The following is a 15,715-nucleotide window of genomic DNA, read 5'->3' on the forward strand; positions in this document are numbered from 1 at the left end:
AGGCTTTCCTTTTCTGATAGTCAGAAGTGTTGAGGGGACTAGAACTTAAACTTAAGCCCCTGATCTTTTGGTTTAATCAATGAGTGTCATGTGCCAGTGCAATACTGTGGTCTGCAATTGGTTGTAATGATGTAAGGGGTGCGAAGGCACAGAGGTGGGGTCCTCTTCTGTAAGACAGGGCTTATAGCCTCCATGAAGACTTCTGGTATTCTGATAGCTGTTTGAGGTATGGAAGGAATCCAGGGTGGAGAAGAGCAGGCAGGACTGAGTGGGTACTGATCACACTCCTGAGTGCTCCAGGCATCACTTTCACCACTGTGCCTTCATTTGTAAAATAGGATGACAACTGCACCTCTCAGGGTGGTAGAAACCACCAACAATCAATTTAGAGTTACAACTGCTGGTACCCAATGTCCTATGAAAGGAACGACAGGGGGCAGTATTGGTGAAAGCTCCTCTACTTTCCTGGAAACAGCATGTTTCATGGAGAGCTGGTGCTCCTGCAGGTTCGTTTTGGAACGATCTACCAGCTCCTTTATGGACAATTGTGTGTATTGCAGAATATTGGTATTAATTTCCCATAAGTCATGCTAAAACTAGAAATTTCTGTCCCGATCTTTATTGGGGTCATCTGGCTTGGCTTCCTCCTCTGTCGTGGCTTGGTTCTCCCATTGGTTTCCAGGTTGTTGTTGAGTATCTTTCTGTGAGGGCATGTCCAAAGACATAGGTAGTAATTTCTGACTGCAGTTTAGGGTGGCTGAAACTCTGGCTTAAACTTTACTGTGTCTATGTAAGACTACCAGGCCAGTTTTAAATGATTCTATAGAGAGAAATTTACTTGGTCTTTTTAATTTGAAAATTTCCCTTTAACTTTTTAATTGCTGTATAGCATTCATAATGGAAAGTAGATATGAATGTATTGCTTTGATTATTTTACAAATCAGATGTGCTTGCTACCTAAACCCAGAAATGAATTAGTACCCTAGAATCCCCTCCAAGGGTAGCTGCCATTTGGACAGCATAGATTAGATTTCTGATTTTGTCTTTTAAATAAATGAAATTCTGTAGTAGGTACCTTCTGTTTGCCTTCTTTCATTTGGTTTGTGAGAAATTCATGTTGTTGAGTATGGCTATATTAACCTATTTCCACCACAGATCGTATTCCACTTCCAGAATTTAGATCTGCCTCTTTCTTTTTAATGTCACTTTATTTTTTATGATCCAATTTGGGCATATTGAAGGCAGTTTCTAGAGACAGGATCTAGGCAGAGAATTTTCTTTTCTTTTAAAGTAACTGGTGAATTAAAATCACCAAGGTATTATTTGTATTATAGAGGGCCGATTTGGAGCATCCAGAGTCATCTAAAGAGGATCATCTCACCCTCTTTCTTCTTTCTATTCCCCCCGCCCCTTTTACTTGGTAGTTTACTGACTTAGTCTCCCAGTGTGTATTTTATATTCAAAAGAAACCTCTTGAAGTTGGTTGAGTGAGGAGATCATCACACCCTCCCTCGAAAATGGATTATAAAGTTGTACAGAATTGACAAAAACAACCATTTTAACACTCTGGAAATTAATCAGAGGCATACAATGGGAAGAGTTTATGCTCAAAATCCTGCTGAATTTCAGGTGAAAACAGTGGGACTCTGGCATTTGGCCCAGGGTGCTCCCCTCCCATCCCTCAGCTCCATTGGTAACAAGGTTCTGCAGGCTATGAGGAGCCACAACTTCTTTGCTGGAGCTTTAGGGAGCTTGCCTATCTTGGAGGAGTGGATGACATGTGAGCCTCTCCGTTTTGTTGATGGGGAGAGGACCATTTTAGAAGTGGGTGAGCAGGAAAGGCCCGGGACTGTTAACCTGAGGGTTGGGGTCATGGGTGTGTGGGCTATTAGAAGAAATAATATCCCAACGTTTTGCCAAATTTGAGGTGGAGTCCATCAAGAATCCCAGTGATCCCCAAGTAGCTTAAACACAAGCATTTTATACCTAGATATACCATAGTCAAGCTGTTGAAAGCCAAACAAAGAGAAAATCTTAAACACACTAGAAAAGATAATTAACTGATAACATACAGCAGAGCCATTGGTGCAATTAGCATCTGATTTCTCATCAAATGAGGAAAACTGCTGACCAAGAATTCTATAACCAGCAAAACTGTCCTTCAAAAATGGAGATTAAAAAGACATTTATAGGCAAGCAAAGACTGAGAGAACCTTCCTGGCAAGCCCTCCAAGTTCTTCAGACCACAAGGAAATGACTCAGTGGCAACCCAGGTCTACAGGAAGAAATAGCCCTGGATCTGGCCAACAGGGGGTTAATCTAAAGAGTCTATAAACATATTTCACACAAAGAAATAACTCCAACACAGTATCATTACTTTATAACATGGATGTATGACAGGTACCCCCCAAAAAGGAGGGCAAGCTACACTGGGCGGAACTTTCATAGTATGCATTTTTCTCACTCGTCCAGATCGACCAACTCCTATGAGTTAGTGCACCTAGTGGCGTGCCTAGGAAGGTTCTCTAGTCACCGTGAATTTTTTTCTTAAGAGCAGTTTCGTTCAAACCTTGTTTTTTTGTGATGGCCGATTTAAGAGAACAGTGTGTGGCTGTGAAATGTTGTTTCCTGCATGGGAAAATGCTGAAGAAAGCTGTGATATTGAATAGCTTAAAAGGACAGCACTTTGGGGAAATCTCAGGCATACCAGGAGTGATTTTCAAAAAAGGTGAAATGTCGGTTGATGACAAACCTCATTCTGGATAGCCATCAACTTCCCGAGCAGGTGGAAATGTTGACTCATAGTGCATTGGGAGTTTGTTCTACCAGGTTAGACTGTTAATCAAGCTTTCTATTTAGAGTTTCTGAAAAATTGCGTAATAGTGTGCAACAAATGCCTGATATGCAGCAGATGGGGGACTGGTTTTCCCACCACGATAATACATCTGCTTACACAGCCATTTCAGTGTGCCAATTTTTGACAAATAACAACACGTCCCTCTTGCCCCATGCACCTTGCTCACTTGACCTTGGTTTGACTACTTTTTGTTTCTGCGAATAAAGAGGGACATGAAAGGACAACAATTTGACGGTGTAGAAGTGAAAGGAAAAAAAAATGGGAGAGGTGCTGTCCACCATCCAAACAGATGAGTTTGAAAAAAATATCCCCAAGAATGGAATCGCAGATTTGACAAATGTATTAAGTGTAATGGAGAGTACGTTGAAGGTGATATGGTTGTTTTATAAAAAAAAATTAAATACATAGATTTGAGGTTAAAAAAAATCATTTTTGGGGGGTACCCCCTTGTATTGGACAGGGTTCTCTAGAGAGACAAACCAGATTGCTAGTAATTATATATAAATATATTCATAGATATATAATTCGAGAAATAAACTGTTAAATAATATACAGATAGATAATATAAGAAATTAATAGTTGAATTATAAAGCAGTGAGACACTAGCAGTCCTTCAAGTTTTGAGAGCTGCCAGGTGCCAGTCCTCTTCTGTAGAGAGAGCTGGGCTATATATACCCAGGCAGCAAACAGCAAGGCAGGTACCTAACTGTCATCAACTGTCAGTCCCCAGCTCCAGAGATGAACATTCCAATCGTGTGGGCTTAAAGGGATCTGAACTTAGAGCGACACAGTCCACAGGCTAGGCATCCCACAGGTAGTGTACCCCTTTAAACTGAGGCACAGAACAAGCAAGCCATTTATCCCTCTGCCCTTTAGTTAATCCTACTTGTGTTTATTGGCGAGGCTGGCACAATAAACTATAGCACCCCTCATATAGTTTATGTGACAGTGATTCAACGGACAGTAGAGAAATATAGCTAGTTTGGAGCAAAGTGTCTGCATATGACCAGAATCAAGTCAAGTTAGTGTTAAGCTGCAGTAGTTTGATCTGTTGAATATTTCATATAACCTGCTAAGCAGCTATCAAGAAAATAACAAAACAATAATAATAATAAAAATTTAAAAACCAACAGCTGAATAAAAATAGTACACTAGAAATTGTTAACACAGAAGAAAGGCAAAGAATTCTTGCATGGCACAGGTGATTCGCATTTACCTGGTAACCAGAAGTGATCTGTTTGAACCACCCAGTGGTGCTCATGACTACCCTTTTACCAAAAAACTCAAAATTGCTGCCATGGAGTCTATGTGGAATCTTGCCTAACCTTTAGGGTAGGCTGGAACTGCCTCTGTTGAGTTTCTGAGACTGTAACTCTTTCTGGGAGTAGAAAACCCTTGTCTTTCTCTCAGCAATGGCTGGTAGTTTTGAACTGCTGACTTTGTGGATTGCAGCCCAACTTGTAACCACTACACCACCTGGAATCTCTTAAAACAAACCAAAAACAATATCAACCACAAAAGGCAAAAAAAGGAGGAACCAAACCAACATTCATAATGACCCCATAAGACAGATTAGAATTACCCCCTCAGAGTTTCCAAGGCTGTAATCTCTGTGGAAACGGGCTGCTACATCTTTTTCCATGGTTTTCAACCGTGGAGTAGCTAGTGATGCATAGTCAAGTCCTTTAACCCAGTGTTTCAAAAAAAAATGGGCAATACCACCCCCTGGGGGGCACTGGTATGATCCAGGGGGACCACAAAAGCAGATAATTTATCCTATGTTATAGTCTATGGCACAAAAATATTTTAAGTGTCAGGAGGGAATTGGGCTTTTTTTTTTACCTGTAAAGGAAGCAGTAGGCCTAATGCGTTTGAGACTCTGCTTTAACCACTGCACTACTGGTACTCTTCAAGGAGGATTCAAGGAGCAGGAAAGGTGGGAGACAAACCAGTAACAAGATGGCATGTGAAGGCAGCCATATCAGTGATAACATTTAATGTGAATGGTCAAAAAACACTTCGGTTAGATGGAATTTTTTCTTAAAAAGCCAGATCTACCTAATTATATATTGTCAAACCCCTTTTAGACTCAAGGACACAGATGGAAAGTAAAGAGATAGAAAAAAGATGTGCCATACATATAATAATCATTGGAAAGCTGAAGTAACTATTAATATAAGATAGAATAGACCTTAAGAGGAAAAATGTTATTAGAGCCAAAGAGGGGCATTTCCTAATGATGAAAGGCCCCACGCATTGGAAAGAGTTATGTGTGTACTTCACTGTAGGACCCCCACAATGTATGAAGCACGGATAAAGACAATTCACCTGTATGTAGAGACTTAATCCCCTCTCAGTAATTGGTTGGGATAGCCAGACTAGGACCAACAGCAACATTGTCAACCCATTCGGCTAACTAGTTAGAGATTAGGCCACCCATACATAACATATAGCTCACAAAGACAATGTTACATCCTACTTAGTGACTAGTAACCGCAGTCTTCAAAAGCTCATGCACAGCCATCTAAGGCCACTGGGGAGTGAGGGCATGCTCCCTGGTCTGCTACCACCCCTCATTGCCTTTACAAGATTGTCTTCTATAAATGACAGTGAACTTGGCCTCAGAAAGTATGCTTCCTATTGACAGAAAGAGCAGACCTGGAGTATTGTGGGAATGGAGGGTCCCTAACCAGCATCTGTGCCTCACAGCTTTCTCCTGTGGAACTGCTAGTGTTTATTCACTGTACCACCAGATTACAGCTGTGGGACAGCTGTGTTTGGTCTTATTGATTCAGAATTGAATTGACAGCAGTAGGTTTGGTTTGCGTTTGTCTTTGAAGATATATTTCCAGAATATATCTTGCTTCTTTTTTTTAAAAAGAAACATTTTATTGGGGCCTCAAACAACTCTTATCACAAACCATCCATCCATGCATCATCCATCCATCTATCCGTGTGTCGAGCACATTTGTACATTTGTTGCCATCATCATTCTCAAAACATTTGCTTTCAACTTGAGCCCTTGGTATCACTCCTCATTTTTTTCACCTCCCTCCCTCCCAAACCTTTGATAATTTATAAATTTATAATTTTTTTCATGTCTTACACTGTCCAATGTCTCATTTCACCCATTTTTCTGTTGTCCCTCCCCCAGGGAGGGGACTATATGTCTTATTGTGATCAGGTCTCCCTTTCTCCCCCACCTTCCCCATCTCCTTCCCCTCCTGGTATCACTACTCTCATTATTGGTCCTGAAGAGTTTATCTGACCTGGATTCCCTGTGTTTCCAGTTCTTACCTGTACCAGTGTACATCCTCTGGTCTACCTGGATTTGTAAGGTAGAATTGGGATCATGATGGGGGAAGGGGAGGGGAGTACTTGAGTAGCCATCTGCTATCTTAGTCCTAAACCTCCAAATATATGCACATAGATCTATTTCCCCACCATCATATATAAATATATTTACATATTCACATGCCTGTATTTAGACCTTTATAAATGCTGTTGGCCTTAGTTCTTTCCTCTATTTCCTTTTACTTTTGTCCCACTATCATGTTCAGTCTTCATTGGGGTTCAGTAATTCCTCTCGGTTACATTGCCCTAGATCAAGCCCTACTAGGACTCTGACCTCCTACACACTCCTAGCCATCAATTTTGGATCACTAGTTGTTCTCTTGTCCCTGGGTTTGTTAACATCCACTTCCTTTCCCCTGCCTCACCCTCTCCCATGTCTCCCTGGAACCAGCGGTCCCATTGTTTTCTCCTCCAGCTTGTTTATCCCTCCTATCTTATCTACATAGACCTGCAGAGATAATAATATGCACAAAAAAACAAGACAGAACAAAGCAACAAAAGAAAACAAAACCAACAACAACAAAAAACTGTAAGTAGTTCAAGGGCTGTCTGTTGGCCTTTAGGAGTCTGATGAGGTGCCATGCCCTGGCCTGAAAGTATTTTTGGTATTCCCTGGGGACTTCGTTTCTCTGTTCCCCTTGCTGTTCTGTTACACACCCTTAGTGTTTCACGTCAGTATGGTGGGGTAAGATTGGGTGCAATTCTTGCACTGTCTCCAGTGTTGTCCCCTATAGTGCTATGGCTCAGTGAGAGATATCGTGTCTCTAGTGGGGCTGACCCTATGGTCCTCTCTGTGCTTTGGCTGCTCTGAGTGGGAATATCACCCTCAGGGCTTGGTGGGCCAGGATGTGTTCCATTCTCTCTTCTTCTTTCGTTTGCTCCTCCTGTGTGCTGTGATCAGACATGTCTCCCTCCCTGAGTTGTAGCCTCAGTGCTGTCCTCTGAAGTGAATTCTTGGGGGGGGGGGGCGCAGAATGTTTCTTAGAGGCAAGGATGCCTAGACTTCATCTCACATACTTTGGATATGATGTCAATAGAGACCAGTACTTGGTAAAGTAGCAGGACAACCAAAAAGAGGAGGACCTTTAGCAAGATGGATTGATACAGTGGCCTGCATGGATGGACCATTGTGAGGATGACTCTGGACCATCCAGTGGTTCATTCTGTTGTACATAGGCTGCTAGGAGCCAGAAGTGAGTCTTGGTCATGCTGTAGGTTAGGATTGGGCTGCTTAATGTAGTCTGTAGTTCAAACCTTCCAACTTCTCTGTGGGAGAAGTATGAGGCCATCTGCTTTCAGAAAGATTTATACTGTCAGAAATGCTAAAGAACAGTTCTGCTCTCTCCTTTTGGAGTTGTTCTGAGACAGAATTAATTGGCTTGGGGTGCGGGTGGTAGAGTGATAAAGAGCTCAGCTTCTAAACAAAAGGCTCAAGGTTTGAGCTCATCAGCTGCTCTGCAGAGAAAAAGAATTGGTAGTTTATCACCTTCCTAGACTACAGCCTTGGAAACCCTCTGGGACTGTCCTACTCTGTCCTGTAGGGTCAAATTGTACGTAGAATCAACTCTATAGCAACAGTTTTTGTTTTGTTTTGGCAGCACAATGACTTGGATATTAACTGAAAGGTTGGTGGTTCAAACCTACCCAACAGCTCTATAGAGAAAGGTGTGCTGCTGTAAAACTTACAGCCAAGAAAACCCTGTGGAACATTTCTACTCTGTCCTAGGTGGTCACTGTGAGTTGGAATAAACTTGATGGCACCAAACAATATATTGCATTTGGAGTTCTTTAGTATTTTCTTAATGTTCTGTCCCACGAGCCACATGACGTTTAGTCATCATGCCATCTTCTAAGACTTTCTCCCCATAATGATCAGGTGATTGTTTATTCCCTGTGACTTTGTAACAACATGGAACCTTGAAAAATCTTAGTTTGCTAAGTAGAGATCTTTTCTCATAGTGATGATTTTTTTTCCATTCAGCATCCCAAACAGAAGTTCGTATCACCACTTAACATGTTTGGGAAGCAGTTGAGCAAATAGCAAGTTTTCCCTAAACTCTGGTTTTGCCTATTAGAGTTCAGACTTTCAGGGGCAGTTCTACTCTGGCCTGTAGCGCTATTATGAGCCAGGATCGACTTAAAAGCCACGAATAAATAAGTGAGTGGGTATCAGAATCATTGGACTGTTAGCCACAAGACCCACTGGACCAAGGTGAGGTTCTGTTTCTGTAAAGATTACAGCTTTGGAAATCCTAAGGAAGGTTGCTATGAGTCAAAATCTACTTGGTAGCAGTGTGTTTTTTGGTTAGAAAGTGTTGATTAGTATTATGCAAAAGTTTAAATGTTGTCAGAATTACCCCCAAATGGTACCAGTAGACTTGCCTATGACTCAAGGTTGCCACATATTTCAAAGTTTTTCTTTCTTTAAATGAAAATGGTATCTGTAAACCGCAGTAAAACGAAGCACAATAAAATGTGATCTGCCTGTACAGACCTGCAGCTAATCCTCTCTGGCCATTCTGGAGTTCATCCAAATTCTGTACATTTTGCCTCAGTTATTTTCTGCAAAACATGTTTGCTTTTTACTTACGGGGGGGGGGGGAGAGTTTGGGCTTTATCCTGGTGATAGATAATGTTGGCGCTTTTCTTAGAAGTGACGGCTCACTTGGACCATTTTGGGGAAATGTCTGCTATGTAATCACAGGATGCCGTCATTCTTTGAAGTGATGCAGACACTGCTCATGAGCTGCCCTTGGAAATGACCCTGATCCTGGTCTAAGCATATCTGATGTAACCCACCTCCCACTCCAGATACCTGCTCCAGGTTGGGCATGGACGAGCCCCCTCCATTCAGGATGCTTCTTCCCACAGCATGTGCTTCTGAGGACATGGGTAAACCTGCATTGCTAGGCACCTGCTTCTCCCCCTGGGTACTTTTGTAGTGTGGGCACTGCAGCCCGAAGGGTAGGAGCATCGTAGGCAGGTAGCTGCCCCAGAGCTGTTGAGACTACACCTTCTGACCTCACAGAAGTCCCTGGACTCCTTGGCTTTGTGGCCCATGTTGAGGTGTGCAGGCAGGCCACTAGGAGCTATAGGCATGCACAGGTTGGAGTGATGCCCTGCCTGGCCTGTCTGCTGAGATTCTGACTACGTGGTGGTTATAGGCCTCTTGCCATTCTAACAATGGCAGGAAAGGTGTCCAGGGCCAAGGGCCTTGTCCTGAGGCTTCTGGTTTCAGGGAGGAATCCAGAGATAGAGGACAGCAGAAAGGTGCTCACCAGAACAGTGTCCTTAGATGGCTGGCATGTGCCTACTGTCTCCTTTAAAATCCATTTTTGAAGCAAGTAGAAAAAGCCCATTCTGCAGAAGAAAAACTTGAGTTTCTAGGTTTTGTAGCTATACCGGGTCCCATACAATCAGAAAGGTACTCAGGATATGGACAAAATTTTGATTGTCCTCACACCCTGTCTTGTAGCCTCTGAGCTGGGTCCCCCAGGTGAAGGTAGGAATTCCTAGAGTTTGTTTGGGGTGAATATCCAGGCCATGGGTGCTTTTCCTGCTGCACCAGGTTTGCGGTCATTGCAGTTGGGGAATGCTGCACAGCCCTTGTGTGCGTGCAGCTTTGCAGTTCACCCGATGACTGTCCATCTGTCTCCTCAACTGAGCTCAGTGAGAGCCAGGCTTCACATCCTGCTTTGTGGTCATTTCTTCTGGGTGCCTTTCCCTGCAGGATTGACCAGCTTTTCTTGGTGCTGTTGGGGTCCTGCTGGAACCATCATTTCTGTGTAGATCATGCTGCTCTGCCCTTCTTGGGTAGCTGATGTGAGCAGCTTCAGGCTTTGGCATGTCTGTGGCACCCATTGCTGACCATGGAGCCCATGGGTGTGATGGCCCCTGTCCTTCCATTGCAACCGGGCCTCTTTGGCTTCCTTTCTGGGCTGTGTGGCTTTGCTGTGTCATTGAGAAGATATGTGGTTGGGACAAGCTGGTGCTCACGCTATGGCCCTGAGGCAAGGGGTGAAGTGAAGGAATTTTGTCACCACAGAGGGCCAAATTTCCTACCCAGTAGCCCAGCCCTGTGGCTTCTGGGCAGAGAAGCACAGTACATCCTGACCTCCTGCCCCCCAGTCAGGTTCTTTTATTTCTCTGGACATCTCCATGAAGAGGGTCTCAGGTTACAAGGCAGATAGGGCAGGTTGGTAATGGACACAAAGTAGAAGCTGAGGAGATTGGTTTGGAGACTGAGGCAGTGGAAAAAGCAGGTGTGTGGTTGGAGTCTAGGAAGGATCAGTGTATCTGAGGCTCTCCCTTTGGCCTTAGGGCATGGCCACATCTCCAAGGGATGGGCTGAAGAGCAGGCTCTACCGTCTGCTTGCCACTGTGTCAGACCAGGGCTTTGAGATGACCCTAGACCACTCACTCTGGGGAATAGCTCTGACACCATGAAAGCTGTGCCTGGGACTGCGTACCACTCTGACGCAGCATCTCCAGGTTCCGGGTGGGTCAGTACCCAAGGTGAGAGGACCAAAGACCAGTGAATCCCTCTTCCCTCAGTGATCCCTTGTTAGGCATGGTTTCAGACAAGGATGATTCTTCTCTGCTTGGGGGAAGGGGTTTGTGACCTCCAGAGCTTTGCCCTCTCCTTTACTCTTGAGCTGGCCAGTGAACAGGTCCAGGTAAGATTCCTTGTTCTTAAGAGTCTGGGCTCCTGAGCAATCAGGCCGAGGATAGACACCTCTTTTGAGTCAGGTCCATTTTATGGGATTACCTGCCACATCTCAGCCTTCCTGCTCTCTGCCTGCCCCGCCCCCTCCTGCTTATCTATGTATCTGTCTTGCCAGATGGACTGTGGCCCTGAAGGACATAATATGCTTCATCCAGGGCTTAACCCCATTGCCTGGTTGGTGGATGCATGTTCCACAAATGTGAACGGACATGCAAACTGCTAGGTGGCAGGTGATGAACTGCACTGACTGCCTTGGCTGTGTCTGGTGTCACTTTGTGTTGAGGCTCATGATTTCAGTACCTCAGTGAAGTCACTGCCCTTGCAGCTGGGAAGGGGCGGGGGGGGGGGGGGAGGTCTGTTTACTTGGTGATGGCCTGGTCAGCTCATAGGGACTTTCTTGGGACATTAAATCTTTCCTTGTCCTGATAGTCTCTATCCTGAGTCCTAAAGTCAGAGGGCTGGCTTGTCAATATGGCCAGATAGGAGGACCTGACCCTCAGTGTGGCTATTTTACCTCCACTCCCACTCTTCAGCATCTTTTGGTTCAAATGTAGTTTTTTTTTCTTAATCTTTAAAACTGTTTACTATTATTTTGGCACATACTCAAGGGTTAGAGTTTTTTTCCTTGAACTTGAAGAACTTTCTGGGCTATCACTGAGAGACTTGAAACTCCTTCCCTTTAAAAGTTGAGACTGGTAAAGTTTCCGGGGTTGGAAAACTGGTGTCTGTCGGGAGAAGTGGCTGCCCCTCATGGCAGAGCTATGTCCTGTCCAGAGTGACAGGAAGTGCTGCAGTCACGCAGGCTGAGGGTGGGCGGGGTGCACCCGCCTCCATTTTCTGACAGCACCTGAGCCCCACCTCACTTTTCAAAATGAAGGCTGCATGTCACGAACCGGCTAGAACTGGCTGTTGCCATGGTTTTCACGTTGGAAGGCACAGAAAGGGTCACGTGACCAGGGACGGAAATGCCTTTGTCACATGACATTTTGGTGGCCTGATTAGCATACAGGAAGTTCACTCCCTGCTGGCTGCCTGGATGCTGAACTGCTCTTGCTCTAGTGGGAGGTGACATCATCCCCTGGATGGGGTTATTGATTACAGTCCGCCAAGACTGGCCTGAACAAGCGAATCCATGGTTAGCTGAACAGTGGTCAATTCTGTGCACTGCGGCCCTGGTCAGGCTGGCTTCAGGAGCCTATTGAGGTCTGTGTTGCATCTCTGGAAGAACCACGCTCTCACTGCAAAACGGTGGAAGTGTGGGGGCACCATTCTCAGCCTGGTTAGTGTTTCTGTGTCCTGAAAAGCTCCCTGATGAGGCTGTAACCTTCGTTGAAGTTTTACCTGAGCATCTCCTTGGACCTCATGCAGTACCTGAGATCTACCCAGGCCGTGGCTAACCCCACCAAAGGTGGCCTCATTGTTGACGAGTCAGGTCTAGCAACTAGGATATAGTTCCTGAGAGAAGGCTTCCTCCTTGCAAAGAACACCCATAGGACCACCTGAAAACTGCATCTTCCTGTGTGAAGAAGTCAGGTGTGTGCACAGAGCCCTGGTGAAGGACCTGTGGCATCACTTGAAAACAGCTTCTCTCACCAGCCAGTGAGGAGACCATTAAACTTGAATGGAACAGTACATCCTGGTTACTATGTATAAGTGACCCTCATGTGTAACTGGTTGCCCCCACCCGGGGACTTGGCTTTGAAACTCCCCTTCCTTGTGTCTGTTTACTTTGGGATGTCAGGGGGCTGTGCCTTGAGACTCTGAATGAAGTAAGGTTAGGGTAGTATCACATAGAACTTCAGGCTGACACTTGCCCATCCCAGCCACTCCAGGAGTGGAAACGCACGCCACGCAAGGGCATGTCAGAGCCCTGGTTGCTCCCTCTGACCCTGAGACTGTGTGCACCTCGAGAGGGCAGCTTCAAGCTTTCCTTTAGTTTACTTTTCCCTGAAGCTCCTCCAGGTTTATGCTCAGTGTCATAGTGCCACCTAGGGACTAGTTTCATTTATGCACTTACTGAGTGCCCTGCTTCAGAGACTTTTGACTAGGCCTACCTTGCCTGCCTTGTTTGGGAGCAAAGTGTATCTCTGGGGCCCCCATACACCTGGCATTGTGAGTTGATGGTCTCAGTGCCGGCTGCTGAGCACCTGCACCTTAGTGGACCCATCACATGTGTGTTCCCTTGTTGGTTAAATCAAACAATATGCTTTTCACATAGTGCTGTGGTCGGAGGGGCCAGAACATTCTCATCATGCTCTTTAGCCGTGCATGTGGCTATTTGTAAACTCATTATGACAAATAGTAAAGAAATGTGCAGTGGTGGCCTTGGCCTTGTCATGGGGCAGGGAGAGGGAGCAAGCAGTAGGCTAAGAAACAGGGAAGGGGAGAACTGGGCTAAAATTATGGAATTTCAGTTGAGGGTTTTGGTTGGGAAGTGGGGGGTCTATGGTGGAGAGGAAAGGTAACAGGGATACAACACCTGGCTGATAAGAACATGTGTAGCTCTGAGGAGACTAGACTGCCCAGATATTCAGGAGGAATTTTGCTGTGTGTTTTTTTAATTAATTAATTAATTAGTTAGTTAATTTTAGCAATTTATTGGGGCTGATACAATTCTTTTCACAGTTCATACATATACATACATCAATTGTATAAAGCACATCTGTACAGTCTTTGCCCTAATCATTTTTTTCTCTTTTCTTTACATTTTATTAGGGACTCAAAACAACTCTTACCACAATCCATACATATACATACATCAATTGTATAAAGCACATCCATACATTCCCTGCCCCAATCATTCTCAAGGCATTTGCTCTCCACTTAAGCCGCTTGCATCAGGTCCTCTTTTTTTTTTTTTTCCCCTCCCCATTCCCCCCTCCCTCATATGCCCTTGGTAATTTATACATCGTTATTTTGTCATATCTTGCCCTATCCGGAGTCTCCCTTCCCCCCGGAATTTTGCTGTTTTTCGGGTGTGTGTTGTGCCTATGTCCCTGTCCTCTCTCTACCACCTCTACACACATCAGCCACCTGATCATGGGGCTCAGAGAGGACTCACTTGGCTGGGGTAGGGCTGAAGCCTTCAGTGGTTCCAGCATGGCAGAGTGCTGGTTCTGGCTGGGGTATGTGCAGCTACATGCATCCAACACTTAACTTCTACAGCTGACTATGTTCCAGAATATGTGTGTCCATCAGTCACACAGTGAATAACTGGTGTCCAGATGCTGTCTGCCGGGGAAGGAGGACAGCCCCTGTAGCTAAGGCCTCTGGTGCACAAGGAGGGCAACATGGGATGTGGATACAATGAGTGCTTCAGACATCAGAAAGAACAGTCTAGGGGACAGCTGGCCAGAGGCTGAGCCACAGTGGGGGCTCATCTGCTTGTTTTTACATGCCCACAGACTGGTCTGGTCCTTTGGGCGTGAACTCTGGTGCCCTATCATGATGCCCACTCTCTCTGTCCGCAGTGATGTGAAGGCTGAGAGGAGAGCCCCCTCACCTGACGTGATCGTGCTCTCTGATGGTGAGCAGCCAGCCAGCCCGAGGGTGAATGGGCTGACAAGAATGGCGCTGACGGAGACCAGTACTGAGGCCCTCATGGTGAGCACCCTCTTCCCCCTCACCACACTTCAAGGGGCGCCCCAGTCTTGGTCCATCCCTGGTCACATGGTCTGGCCCATACCCTCTCCCTCAACCCATCCCGTTTTTGCTCTTGCAGAAAAGTAGTCCTGAGGAACGAGAAAGGATGATTAAGCAACTGAAAGAAGAATTAAGATTAGAAGAAGCAAAGCTTGTCTTATTGAAAAAGTTACGGCAGAGTCAGATCCAGAAGGAAACCCCTGTTCCGAAGGTGAGCATGTGTACCTGTTCTCTCTGGGCTTGGGCCTGCTGTGCAGAGCCACAGGTCACAGTGGCTGTGGGATCCCTCATTGCCTGACCCATCACCCGCCTCAGTTCGGTCCGAGGGAGCTGTGGCTTTCAGGAGTTTCCTGTGGTGTGGGCACACACCACGGTGTCTGGGTGGAAATTTGTAGACTCGGTACATGTTTGGATTGGTTTCCACGGGTGTTTAAGTATATTTTCAGAGTATTTTCTGAGTATATAAAGTTCACTTTGCTTAAAGTAAAGCATGATACTACTCCTAGAAATGGTAACGGGTGTCTCTGGGTCACTGCTAGAAGTGAGTTTCTTGGTTCGGAGCTGATTTTTGTACTGAGCTTATTTCCCTAAAAGGTGCCTCCCCTTGATTGTGCATGCTGAGGAGGAAGACTCAGAAGAGCATCATACTGGCACCCGCAGGCCCTCCCTTTAAAGCTTGTCCATCTAAGAAAGGAAGCTAGATGGGCATCATGTCCTCTGAGCGCTGCCCTACCTACGGCATCTTCCTGAGTGTGGAACCTTCCCTCAGTTCTGTGATTTCTTAGCACAGCCTGATAGGGATGGCTGTGGGAGCACAAAAGTGACCTGAAGAATTTCAGGTGTATTTGTACAGTTATTTGGTGCCTTGTGGTAGGAAGGTTGATTGTGCTGGCATTAACCTCCCGTTAGTTAAATGACTGTTTCAACAAGTAAGCTATAAACACATCCAGCAGTGTGTAGACAGAAAGAAGCTGTCATGGGACTGGTCTGAGGCGGCTTTGCAATTTCCCTGGATGCTTTACATATTTGGGGGCTTGTCTTATGTCCATCCATGTGCTTGCTGGTGGGGAAATGCAGCCTTCCTGTTCATTTGTCCCATTTTCTTGCCGTATATTGAAGACTTGAGCAAGTCAAGC

General features: G+C 45.3%; 1 protein-coding gene across 5 annotated transcripts in view; it reads left to right on the forward strand.

The window, feature by feature from the left end:
- GATAD2A (GATA zinc finger domain containing 2A) overlaps positions 1-15,715 on the forward strand; it is a 77,380-nt gene that overhangs the window by 52,137 nt on the left and 9,528 nt on the right. For all 5 annotated transcript variants that reach the window (XM_075549355.1, XM_075549345.1, XM_075549363.1 and 2 more), the window contains 2 exons: positions 14,408-14,540; positions 14,659-14,790. In XM_075549355.1, coding sequence (XP_075405470.1) covers positions 14,408-14,540; positions 14,659-14,790 — 265 coding nt within the window. The remainder of the gene's footprint in view (positions 1-14,407; positions 14,541-14,658; positions 14,791-15,715) is intronic.

This window comes from Tenrec ecaudatus, chromosome 1 (assembly GCF_050624435.1).
Source record: "Tenrec ecaudatus isolate mTenEca1 chromosome 1, mTenEca1.hap1, whole genome shotgun sequence".
In the NCBI taxonomy this organism is placed as follows: domain Eukaryota; kingdom Metazoa; phylum Chordata; class Mammalia; order Afrosoricida; family Tenrecidae; genus Tenrec; species Tenrec ecaudatus.